Genomic DNA, 12,594 nt, shown 5'->3' on the forward strand with positions numbered 1-12,594 from the left:
CTCTCCTATCCTCCCTCCTCCCTCGCCCCTCCCTGCCGCCGGTCCCAGCCTTCAGCCCCCGCCGCCAGCCGGCAGCAAAGGGTCCCCGCGGTGTGCCGCGTGCACTCACCGCGACTTTCCTGAGCCCGGGAACGCTCGGGTCTCTCCAGGGAGAGTCTCTGGAGGCCGCAACGCGGAGGCGAGCCTGTGACTCCCGGGCTGCGGCGGGGTCCGGGGACAAGACTCTCCGCCACCACCCCTGCCCCGGTCGCGGTCCCTCCCCCCCCCGCCCACACCCCCGCCCGGGCCGAGCTGCTGAGGGCTCCGCCCGCAGGCTGCTCTGCCATAAACAAACGCGGCCAGGACGCACGTGGACGGCGGAGCAGCAGCGCCTCGGACTGATCCCGGCTCCGGGCGCTGCGTTGCAGGCGCAGGGAGCGGCTAGGGAGGGCTGGAGAGCGCGCCTGGCCGGGCCCCGCCGCCGCCCCAGCTCCTCGCGCCCCTCCCGCTCCATGGCTCCGCGGCCGCCGCCGACCTCGCCGCACTCCAGCCGGGAGGGGCCTCGCGGCTGCGGGTGCAAACCCCCGGTGAAGGACTAAGCGGCACCACCGCCTCCTCGCCGCCACCCCCACCCCCAACCAAAGCTGAGGGGGGGAAAGGGCGAGCACCAGAGCCAGCAGGGGCTCCTCGCGCCGCGGGCAGTCCAGCCCGGAGGAGGCTGCGCCCGAGACGGCGGCGAGGAGCGCGGGGCCAGCGGCTGCTGAGCGGCCTCCGCGCCCCGGCCAGCCCCAAGCACCTGCCCGAGCCCGGCACCCTGCTCACCTGGCCCCGGAGGCCCCTCCCAGTCCCCGCAGTCCCAGCCGCCGCAGCCTGAGCGGGGCTCCGCGGGCCTCCAGCGCGGCCGGGTCTAATATGCCCGGAGCCAAGGCGCGATGAAGGAGAAGTCCAAGAATGCGGCCAAGACCAGGAGGGAGAAGGAAAATGGCGAGTTTTACGAGCTGGCCAAGCTGCTCCCGCTGCCGTCGGCCATCACCTCGCAGCTGGACAAGGCGTCCATCATACGGCTCACCACCAGCTACCTGAAAATGCGCGCCGTCTTCCCCGAAGGTGAGGCCGCAGGTGGGGCGGCCGGGATAACTGGGGAGCCCAGCGGCCGCGGCCGAGCGCTAAACCCGAGCCAGCCCCTCCGGGCCGCTGCGGTCTCCGGGCGAGGGTGTCGCGGGGAGACTTAGAGAAAGGGACCAGGGCCGAGGCGGCCCAAGCGACCAGACCCGCCTAGGGCTGAGCGGGGCGAACCTGGAGTTGTTTAAGTGGCAGTCGGTTCCCAAGCCGACATGCCAGTCCATTCCGGTTTTGTTCACATTCCTTCCTTTTTTGCTTCTTTCCTCCTTTTCTTTCTTTTTCTATATCTTCCTTTCTTGTCCCCTTTTTCCCTCCTTGGATCCTTCTTCCTTTGTTATTTTATTTCGTCATTTTTTCAACTCCTTTTATTTTTCCTTCCTTCCTTCCTTCCCTCACGTGTTTCTCTTTTGGTGGAAGAGAATGGAGTACGCCTTCAACAGAGGTGAAGTGCACTTTCGGCCAGCGCTGGAGGGCTGGAAGCAAGCGGGGTGCATGGGGAGGCCTGGCGGTGGAGCCAAACACTTGGAAGGGCCGGGTCACAGCCTCAGGCCTCCCGGACCACCTCTTCTCTGCTAGCTTCCTTGGGCTGTGGTACGGGAGGTCAGGATAGGAGAAACTGGGTGGGAGAGACAATATCTGCAGGAGAAAGAAGGAGGCAATTATTTCGAAAATGGCAGGTGGGCCTGAGCTTGGTCATTCTTTTCTGGGTTGGAAGTATAAACCCAGAGTAGGTGTCAAGGTGGTGCAGGGTGGCTGAGACCCTCAAGTCCAGCAGACTTGCGATGGTAAGAATTGTTGGTGGGCTGATTGGGTGCTCCAGCCCGCACAGGCCCTGCCAGGCAGCTGCTAATGGTGGCCTCCAGGCTGGGCACCACCAAGCAGCAGGCCTCAGAGAGGCCTGGTCACTGCAGCGTTAGTGTTTGGTGCCCTGGTGGTTGTGAGCCGAGCGCCTTCCAGCGCCTCTGTCTCCTGCCCTGGTCGCTGTGGCCTGGCCTGAGGAGTCCTGACACTATGCTGGAAAGCATGCTTAAGGGCCTGATGGGTGCTCAGGACATTCGGGCCCAGGAGCTGTGAGGGCTACCCCGCCTTTGGAGCCTCGAAGCGGGCGTCCTGGTTGGCAGACAACTGAGGCTGCAGGGTACTGTACAAACCTTGCAATGCGGGCGACAGGTGTTCTCGGCCGCAGGACGCATCCAGTAATGCCGTCCCGGCCAGGTGAGCTACGCGAACGGTGTAAGTGAATTGGTCCTTTCGCGTCGGCTTCCCTATCCTGTTATTTGTAAGCGTTTCTCGGTCTGGAGCTGCACTTCTCACTGCCTCCTGGGTGGCGTGTAGAGGACCGGCGTGCGAGCGCGGCCTCCAGCCCCTTGGCGGGGCGCGGGGCGTGGAGGAAGGAGGAGCGGAGCGCCGGAGGATCCGGGAACCGAGGGGCCTGGAGCTGCGGCCCGGCCTTGTTAGTGCCTCCCAGTCCTGTCGCTTGCGCGGCCGCGGGTGGCTGTTCTCCCAGTCGCAGGAGCCTGGACCTGCTCAGTGGAGCCGGGCGCCCGTTCTTCCTTCTTCCGTTTTCAAACCCGGATCGGCCGAGCTGCTCCCTGCCCCAGCCCCTTAGCTGCACCGAAAGTTCCATTTCGTAAGCGGTGGCTGGGATTTCCCCGAGCTCTGCAGCCGCTGCGCTCCGCGCTGGTAACTATAAGCCCTCGGCCTCAGGGACCTCTATTTTGTCCACCCAAGGGTGCCTCCTCGGCGAAAAGAAAGGAATGATTCCTCTCCAGCTGCAGTTTCTGTGGAAATTAAACTAGAGTTGCGTTTTACAAGGGCCCAGTCTCCTTCCCACCGGGAAGGAGGGGGAGGGATAATGCGCACGTTAGAAAGTAGGTGTGGAACCCGCTTAGGGCACCAGCGTCCTTTTCTCCTTAACTTCCCCCACCTTAGGAAATAAAAGCGTTCGAAGAAACCGGGAAAGATTAAATGATTGTTGCAGATGATTTCAAATAAGCTAGAAATTAGTTAGAGGGGAGGTCCGCAGAACGAGGGCTGATGGTAAGCAATCTAGTGTTTGGGGTTTTCCAGGACAGCCTGCTGAAAACTGGGAAGTGGCAAACGTGCTGTGTCTGCCGACATTTAAACTGGGCCGTGTGCATTCTCGCTCTGGAAGCTGAGTATCCAGGCGTTTGGGTCCAGAATTGCTTGGCTCGGAGCCGGCTGCGGGAGCGGCCTGGGGCCGGGACCTGGGGCCTCTTGGGCACCAGGCAACACCGCTTTGCTTTGCTGAAGCCTAGTTGAGACGGCGGCTGGGGGCCGGGCTGCGGATCTGTGCCTCTCCTAGGAGTGACCCTCGAGGTTAACAATCCAGGAGGGGTGGGGTGGGGGTGGGGGTGGGGGCGGGGGCGGCGCTGTTTGGCTGTAGAGGCTTGGAAATGTCCCTGAACCTGTGGGGTCCCAAATGAGGAGGGGGGGGGCCGGGGCGTGGTGCCCCGCTGTCCTGCAGCTCTGGAGCAGGGGCGCAGGCCTCCAGCAGTAGGCCCGCCGGCCCGGGGCTTGTCCCGGCGCTCAGAGAGGCCTGGGGCCTGAGGCTCTGGGCCGCAGCTGGAGTCGGTCTGGGGCGGAGGAAGGGCTTGTGAAGCCGGGAGCCGGAGGTGGAGAGAGAAGGTGCTTTGAGAAAGACCTCAATTACGTAAAATAACTTGTTCACAGCTCTGATAGCTCCAAAGGGCTGGGGCGCGGAAGCGGCTCCATAATTGATTTAATCTGTTCTTGGGAGACCCGGGTTTGCGCGGGGGATGCTGCTGCGGAGTCTGGATGGAGCCTGGCAGAGCCGCCCAGGTCAAGGCGGGGGTGAGAGGGAGGTTTTCGGGCCAGAGCAGTCCTGAGCAGGGGCGGGAGTTCCCAGATCTCCTCCAGCTTTTGGCTTTCGGCTGCGAACTGGAGGCACCAAGCAGAGTGGAGGTACCAAGTGTGGCCTCGCTGGTCTACAGCGCCAGAGCAAGCTGGGTCCCTTGGTAACGAAGGATCTGGAGGCCAGATTAGGACTTTGCCAGTCAGAAAATGAATAGCACGATCCAAAAGGACCACAGGAATCCCCAAAGTAATCCTTCACACCCCGGGATATTGAGGTCAGAGAGGAAACGGGCCTTTCCCAAGGTCTCGCAGCAAGGGCAAGGGCACGGCGTCCCTGTGGTGGCCGGCCGGGCTAAGCCGGTCCTCCTCCTACTGCGCGCGGAGAGGACGCGGGCCCTCGGTTCCTTTCATCCTTGACAGCCGGGGTTGGAAGGAGAGAGAGCGAACTCGAAGGCTGCTCAGACCGGCTCCACCGGCTTGGGTAGACAGAGGCAACCGGAGCCCAGGGGGACAGCCTACTCGGAGGCCAGTCCACGGGCTTTTGGTGCCCTTGTAATTTTTATAGTCGGATTCAGGAACCCTCTCTTATCCTGCCTCACTGGACCTCGGTCTCCTGATCTGTAAAATGGGCCTGTTGGCAACTATCTCACAGCACAGGGTTTCTGGGACCAAGTCTGAGGACGCGCAATCGCAACTATGCGGTACAGTTGGAAACCTAATGTGTTGTCCTTATTCCAGCTGTTCCTTTGAGCTCCCCAGAGGCAGCGCAAATGGAGGGCCGGGGGAACTGTCACTTGGTTGGTGGGCCTCTGGGACTCCCAGCCTGAGCTGGAAGACCTGCTGCTTTCCGGGCCGCGGCGACGTTTCACCCTTTCAACGGCTGACTACCAAGCGGGCGGGGGAAAAGGGAGGTGTGGAGTAAGGCCGCTTTGGATGGCGACTTCCGGACTGAAAACCTTGATGGGTTTCAGGTGCTGGCTGAGAAGGCTGTGTAGACGCACGGCTCGGGGGAGCGTTGGGGCTGTAAGGTCTGTCGCCCATTCTCGTGGCCTCCTGACTCTCAAGGTAGAGATGGCTGGGTGGGGTTTGGAAGCCGCAGAAGCACCTGAGGCGGGCGAACTCTGCTCCCTGGACTCGGCTGCGCGGTGACTAAGCGCGGAAGGACGCAGGGCTGGTTCCACACGTCGGGGCCTGACCACCGGCCTCAAGCGGCAGAACTCAGAGTTAGGGAAGCCCCATGGCCAGCCTCGACGGTTCTGGCTTCCCCAGAAACCCCGGATTCACACGCTAGGCGGTGGGACTGGGAGTGGCGTTCCCTCTGGGCCCCGGCGCACTGACAACTGACACAAGTGACTGGCCTAAGGTCCCAGCTCGCCAATGGAGTTGGAAACGGAGGCTGACTAGCAAGGGAAGAACAGAGCCTTTCCCCTTTCCCAGATCCGGAAGACTCAAGACCAGCCCATGAGAAAGAGGAGAAGGGACCGCGACACTTATTTGGACAGTTTACTTAGAAAACTTGATCCACACACTTCAAAACAAAGCAGAGTTTGAGGCCTCAATTATTCCAGTGGCCAGAATTTCCCTCTGGGTTTAGAGTCAGCTGCTGGAGGGCACCTCAACACGCACACGTACAGACACACACACCTGAGCGCCTAGAGTGGGAAGGGACTCGGATAGGAATTGCCGTCCAGAATCGAAGCGCTTGGATTTAGAAGGTTTGGTGAGGAGAAGTGCGCCTAAACTGACATGGGTCACAGACCTGAGGCCTTTCTCTACTGCACCCCGAAATAATGTAGATTTCAAAAATATGTTTTTTTTTAAACTTTGTTTAAATGTAGTTTTTTACAACTCCATCATTATCTGAGTTCTCCTATCTATTTTGAAGCTGCCAGTCCATGCACCCGGGTCCGGGAGGGAAAGCCCATAGTTGGAGCAGCAAGTTATGGGTTGTGGTGAGGGAAACCCTCACCCTCGGCGGTTGAAGGCGAGGAACCAGAGTGTGTGTGTGCTGCCGACTCAAATCCCTCCACTCCACCCCACCCTTCCACACCCTGCCAAAACCGAGGGCCGGCCCCAGGGCCACTCCGTGGTGCAGTAAGGAAGCCCGGCCCTAGGCTGCTCCAGGCTGGGCCGGGCGATGCGCACTCCTTGGTGCCAGTGGGGCCCGGGCCCCACCCCATTCCATAGTTCCAAGGTCTGAGCATTCGGTGCTGGTGGGTGTGGGGCCCTCCGTCTGTTGTCTGAGGTGTTCAACACAGGCCGGCATCCTAGCAAGGTCTGGTTCAAGCCTCCTCACTCGCCCCTCTGACTGCAGGAAGCCCTCTTGGGGTGTCCCCACTTAGCACCCCCTTCACTGCAGTGTGACCGTTAATTTGGGAAAGAGCACAAAGGGTGGGCCTTCCAGGGACCCGGGAGGGAATGGGAGGATTCCGGGGGCTGAGAAGAGGTGAAGCGCAGGGAGAGGCCCAGATGGTGGAGGCCGTGACAATTTACCAGGGTTTCAAGGGGAAGCTTATTGGAGAGTAAAACTCTATGGACTCTCCTTTACCAGCTGGTAGGACCCCTGGCTCCCCCAACACACCTTCACACGGGTTCACAATGCTCGGAACCCCAGGACTGAAGCCCCCTGACCCGTTGCCCCAGCGGGTGGTAGCGCTCTGAATTCCCACTTGTAAATGCCGCCCCGGGGAAGCGCGTTAGATGCTGGATGGGCGGAGGGCGCCGAAGTCCCTTTGGGTGCCTCAGTGGAGGAGGAAAGGAAGAGCGGGTGGGGAGTGGACAGACTGTCATCCCTCCCCTCCCCCACACACACACAACTGACTTTTGAGCAGTTTGAAATCAGTGTGATCCTGTGTCCTCAGATGGCCCAGTATGCGCAGGACAGTACACTCCCCGGTGACTGGCGAGGGGCTGATAATTGGTGGAAGAGAGCTAGAGGGAAGGCTGGAGGGGGAAAGGAGGGCAGCAGCTTAGCCAGGCCTTACTCTGGGCTGGACTCCCTGCTTAGGGTTTTCAAGGCTGTGACCTTTTGGAAGCAGTTTGCCAGACCTTTCTTCTGAAGCACCCCTGGGTGCGTTCAGCACTTAACCATCAGGACCATCCAGAGACTCCATGTAATCCTACAGCAACTCCATTTTAGAGGTGAGGAAATAAAGGGTTAGAGGTTGTGGCACTTTCTGAAGATCAGACAGCCCCGACTGGCACAGCTGGGGAAGGAGGAGAAAAAGCCACTGCGGGCTGGGTGGAGGTCTAGACCTGCCTGGGATTTTTCACAGCCCCACATTCAGTTTTCTCAGTGCAGGGGCGCAGAGCCAAGCGCTTCTCTGTATTTAATCCCGTTTAATTTTAGCAAGATCCCTGTGAGAGCTTTTTGTCACCGTTTTAGATACCCAGTGTTGCTCCTCTGGGAAGTAAGAGGACATCTGTCAGCCCCAGGTGTTCTTGTGGAATTCCAGGCCCTTTCTCCAGGCTGGACCCACAGGTGACAGCTGCAGCAAGTCCTGCTCCTGCGTTCATAGCAAGGAGGGAAACGGGCTGCCTCCTGCAAGTCTCAACTGGCTTGTCCCCTCCTCTGAGAAAGGCCCCAACCTCACAGTGAGGGAGCCCCTCCCTCCATCTTCTCGCCTACGCTCCCAAATCATCTTATTTGTTTGGTCCCTTGTTTACGGTCTGTGACCTGCTTCTGGAGGGAGAGGCTCCAGCGGGTACCCGCAGGATCTGGCTGGGGGCCCTAGCACAGTGGTTACTATTGAGCTGCTTGTTGACTGAGCGCCCAGCAAGGAGGTATCCCATTTACCCGCGGCAGCAGCTTCCGGTGCGGGAGAGCCCCACAGGGTTTAAATCGGACTTCGAGCAGAGTGTGGGTACCTAGTTGCAGGGAGGCAGAGGACCGAAGGGGCGCTTCACAGCTGACCGGGCAAAGATCGGGTGTGTGGGCTGTGTGGGCTTTGCCTGTGCTCTGGCAGTCGTTTCTTGCCTCTCCTCCCCCACTCTCCTCCACCCGGCCCTCTCTGACACCCAGGAGCTCAGGGTCCTGGGCTGGTCCTGTGTGGCTGCAAGTAGGGTGAGAGAGGCCCTGACCCCAGGGCCAGGAAACCACAGGCCGGACTTGGGACCCCCAGCTGCTCCCAGGATCTGATGAAACAAGCCACCAACAGCTGATCACCTTGGACAAGCTTGGGCCCCTGTTTTTACACCCACCCATCAGTTTTCAACTCAAGCCCTTTGTGGCCCACAGATGAAGTCCAGGTGCCCAGTGCCTCAGTCTTTCAGGGGTGTAAATTACAGTCCCAGGACGATTTTTTTTTTCTTTACAAACCTTGCCGTATTTAGTCTCTGCATTCAGCCCAAAGTAGACTTAAATGGGCCACGTGAAAAGGCCTCACCCACAGTGAATTCTAAAGGAAGAGCTGGCAGTGCTACAGATCTGGGTGAGGTGAGGCGGAAAGGGGTGCTGGGAGGAAAGGCCCCCACACTACGCGGCCCGCCCCCTTCCCCCAGATCCAAAGGGGCATTTGGACTAAATCTCCAGCTGCTAAGTGGAAGCATCAGGAAATTTTAGAAAAAAAAAATATATGTAAGAGAACAGGCTGTTTTGAAATATCTGAGTATTTTAATTATCCAAAAAATGCATCGTGTATCCAATACACTTTACATGTGAAACCAGGGTTTTCAGACAAGGCTTTCAGGAGAGCCTGGCTGGGGTCTGGTCTGTGGCTCATTCCCAAGGCTCCCAGAATCACACAGGTGGTGGACCCTGCAAGATGCTGAGGCCCAGAGGCCAGTCTGCTCACCTTCCACAGGGAGCTGGGGAGGGCACCCAAGCTTCCCAGGGCAAACCTGGGAGGAATCTGGGAGGTGGGAAGGGGAGGACAGACACCAGGGCTCTGTCCATTTTCAGAAATTGGAACTCCTGGGTCCTTATTAAAATCTTTCTCCACTCAAACCCTGGGCAGATTTCCGAAGCTTTTAAGTCTTGGTTCTTTCCATTTATGGTTATGTGGGGTAAAAATGGCCACGGCCCCGTTGGGTGGCCTGGGTGTCCCAGAGATGAAGGCCTGAGCAGAAGTGCAAATGGCACCTTGCCATGACCACCGTGGGGAACATGGAGAATGATTTCTTAGGGTTAAAGAGGCACTCCCACTCGGTGGAGGCTGGAGGGAGCCACGAATAATAAATTGGGATCATATTTGGAGGATGACTATTTAGAAATTAGCTATCTTCCTGTTGGCTTCCAGTTAAGGGGAAACAAGGCAAAACCCCTAATGCCTGGAGTCTAGGAGGAAAATTAAAGGTCATCCTGGTTTTAGTTGCCAATTTGCGGCGCAGGTCTCTAAACGCCTCTGCGGTGTTGCCTGTAGGGATCGTAGGGGAGATTCAAGTTACGTGCGCAGCTCCCAGCGACTCTCTGGGAGCTCGCCCACAACCTCCCGCTTGGAGGGGCTTTGCGGACCAAGGAATGGTCTCTGGTTTAAACGCGGCTGGGCGAGCTCCCCCGACCATGCTAGTCCCGCCCTGCGTCCCAGGCCTGTAGTTTCTGGGGCGGGGGGGGGGCGAGCCAATGTCCCCACAGCTCACCCTGCAGGGATCGCGGCCCGGAGTGCGCGCCACGCAAGCGACGGGCCCGGAGCTTGGGAGAGTATTGTCCCCGCAGAGCGTTGCGGAGGAGGGCGGGGCACAGGCCGAGATGGCGATCCCCAGCCTCTGCCACCTCTCGCAGACGCCGCGGCGCTAAATGAAGCGTCTGCGTGGGAGGACTCCGGGGAGCGGCTGGGGTTGTCCCAGCTGACGCTTAGCACCGCAGCCTCAACCGCTTTCCCTCTTGCTCTCGAGAGTTCAGAGAGAAGCCTGGGGTCTCTCGGGTCACTGCCGCTGGGACAAGGGTGTAGGGAGAGGGCGCAAGTGCTGGGCAGTGTTGTCTTGACCCCAGCGCATTTTCTGCGACTTTGGCGGCCTTTGCGAGGTGGTGGGAAGGAGCAGAAGGTCTTAGGCGTGGCAGTTAAGAAGCAGAGGGACGGGGGACCCCAATTATGTGACAACAAGCACCTCTCAGGTACCATCGAGTTGTGCACATGGCTCTGGCGGACCTGTAGCGCATTCCCGCGGGCCCCTTGCAGGCCCCGCCTCGGGTGCGGGCTTCAAGGTTGCCCTTGGGGAAGCTCCCGGGTAAACACTTCCTAGAGGAGGCAGCTGTGGGATTGGAGGCGGTGGGCGCTACCCCTGGCCTGAGAGGGCTGGGGAATCCAAAGAATTACGTGAAGATTGTACATATATGCCCTGGTGGCGCAGTGGTTAAGCATATGGCTGCTAACCAAGAGGTAGGCAGCTGGAGTCCACCTTGGAAATCCTATGGGGCAGTTCTACTCTGTCCTATAAGGTCGCTAGGAGTTGAAATCGGCTTAAGGGGAAAAGCTTCCTCCCGGAGCGCTGGGGCTTTACGTTGGAGCTTCTCTATCTTTGAGAAAGTACAGAATTGCAGAAGACATGGGAAAGGAAGGGAGGGCCCTTGGGGTAATATGTACCGGTCAAATCGATATCCGCGTCTGGCCAGAGAATGGCCGGTTTCAAAGCAAATTAGATTACTTTGTGGCATTTCAAATAAAACAGCAATTTCAGAACCCTGAGCAAGTGCGCGAGGCGCCAGCCTGTAGGGCTCGCTGTGCACCGGGTTGCCCGGGCCTGAGGCCTCCCCGGCCATGCCTTCTCAGGCCGTTTTAATGGGGTGCACAGGGTAGCGGCGAGGGCACAGCCGGCGGGCTGTGGGGCCGAGAAGGTGGGCGGGGAGACTCTTGGGGATTGGGGAGCAGCGTGCTGAGGCTCTGCGCGCCTGCCCTGCGTCCAGATCTCTGGCTGGGCGCCCCCATTTACTCGTTTGCTTTATCCCCGCCTCCAGGTTTGGGAGATGCATGGGGACAGCCAAGCCGTGCCGGGCCCCTGGACAGCATGGCCAAGGAGCTGGGATCTCACTTGCTGCAGGTAGGAGCGTCGCAGTCAGAGAGCTTGGGCTGGGGCTTTCTACTGACCCTCCATTCCGGCCACGAGGTGTCCCTCCCTAAACCCTGCCAAGGGGCCTCGAGGTGTCCCACCCCTAGAAGCGCTGGGAGGATTGCTAGGCCGCACAAAGGCGCTGGCAGTCGGCGGAAGGAGATGTCCACATTTCGGAGCAAGCGGGACCCGTGCCTGGGAGGCCAGGGTGTGGGCTCCTATTAGCACCTCGGGTGCACCTTCAAGCCAGCCACCCCTCCTCTCAGCTCCGCCAGCCCTCTAGCCCACTCGACAGCTAGTCCAAACGTTCCCCCGGGCACTGTGAAGTCCTTGCCAGCTTTCCTTTCCTCAGCAAACATTCACTGTGCGCTTGCTTGGTGCCAGACGCTGTGCTAGGCGCTGGAGACAGAGGAGAAGGAATGATCAGGACGCTCCGAGCTAGAGTGCAGCAGCTGTAAAGCTTTTGGCAATTGTGTGTTTGGAGGGGCTACGACAAAAGAGAGACAGTATCAATCATAGAATATTAACAGTTGGCATTTATTGAGAGTTTGCTACGGCCAGCTTCTGTTCTAAACCTTACTGTATCATCTCTTTTCACCACCCACCTGCGGTAGGTTCTACTTTTAACTCCATTTTTTAGAGCCGGAAATTGAGGGACAGAGAGGTCAAGCTACATGCCAAAATCACACAGCAACTAGTGGAGCTGGGTTCAACCCAAACGGTCCAACTCGAGGCCAGCACCACCTATAACTGCCCGGCAGATACTACCACATGGTGTGGCCTCCGGCTTTACTGTGGGGCACCGGGCCCTTGTTTGGTTTGGGGTCGGTTATTTAGCGCCCGAGCGCTGGGCCATTCAGTGGGCGGTGGCTAAGCCGCCCGGACCTTGTATTTCCCCCGGCTCAGGGCTTTCGCGGTTCCAGCCAAGTACCGGTGCGCACTACCTGCATCTTCCAGGGCCGCGGCTGGCGCTAGGTGGGGACAGCACCGCCTCGCGTCTCGGACTCTTTCAAATGCCCTTTACAGAACCTCATCAACGACCCGATTCATTCCCCCCTCGCGTCATTTGTCTCTGCCATCGAAAAATGCCTTCCGAGAGCTATTTTGCATTTCCTCGTTCAATTTCGTGTTTTCTTTAAAAAAAAAGTTGGCTGCGCAATGCTGTGACTTGGGTCAGCGATCAGCCACCAGCTCCACATTTTGAAAAAGCAGGTCTTTTAACAACTCTTTCCCCTCAATGCCCCCGTGTGATTTATTTTAAGCATGCGTGCGCTGGGAAAGAGAAGATTCCAGGGAATATTTTACAACATGCCACCGCCGCCGGCCCGGGTAATGGCGCTCTTGGAGCGGCTCCCGCGCACTCTCCCGCTGCCCCCTCGCCTCTCTTCCAGATCGCGCGCCGTATTTTGCGTATTTGATACTCTTACGTATTATAAGTGACACTAATATCAGGGACAACTAAGTGCCAGAGAGCTCCAGTGAAAACCTGGCGAGCAAAGTCAACACCCCCGCCCTTCTCCAATGTATGTTTCAATCGTTGATTCCTGAGTAGTGGCCGGATGGGCTTCTTTGCGGTTATTATCGTGTAAGCAAATTTGATCATTTGACACTATGAAGGCATACGCGACATTTTCCGTTAAGAATACCGCTTTTTTAGATACAGCCGGCACC

The 12,594-nt window shown here is 58.7% G+C and overlaps 1 protein-coding gene across 1 annotated transcript in view; it reads left to right on the forward strand.

The window, feature by feature from the left end:
• The first annotated feature begins 911 nt into the window (after nt 1-911).
• Nucleotides 912-12,594, forward strand: part of SIM2 (SIM bHLH transcription factor 2) — a 54,577-nt gene continuing 42,894 nt past the window's right edge. Inside the window, exons 1-2 of the mRNA XM_049859169.1 lie at nt 912-1,086; nt 10,832-10,914. Coding sequence (XP_049715126.1) covers nt 912-1,086; nt 10,832-10,914 — 258 coding nt within the window. The remainder of the gene's footprint in view (nt 1,087-10,831; nt 10,915-12,594) is intronic.

The sequence above is a fragment of the Elephas maximus genome, chromosome 2, assembly GCF_024166365.1.
Source record: "Elephas maximus indicus isolate mEleMax1 chromosome 2, mEleMax1 primary haplotype, whole genome shotgun sequence".
In the NCBI taxonomy this organism is placed as follows: domain Eukaryota; kingdom Metazoa; phylum Chordata; class Mammalia; order Proboscidea; family Elephantidae; genus Elephas; species Elephas maximus.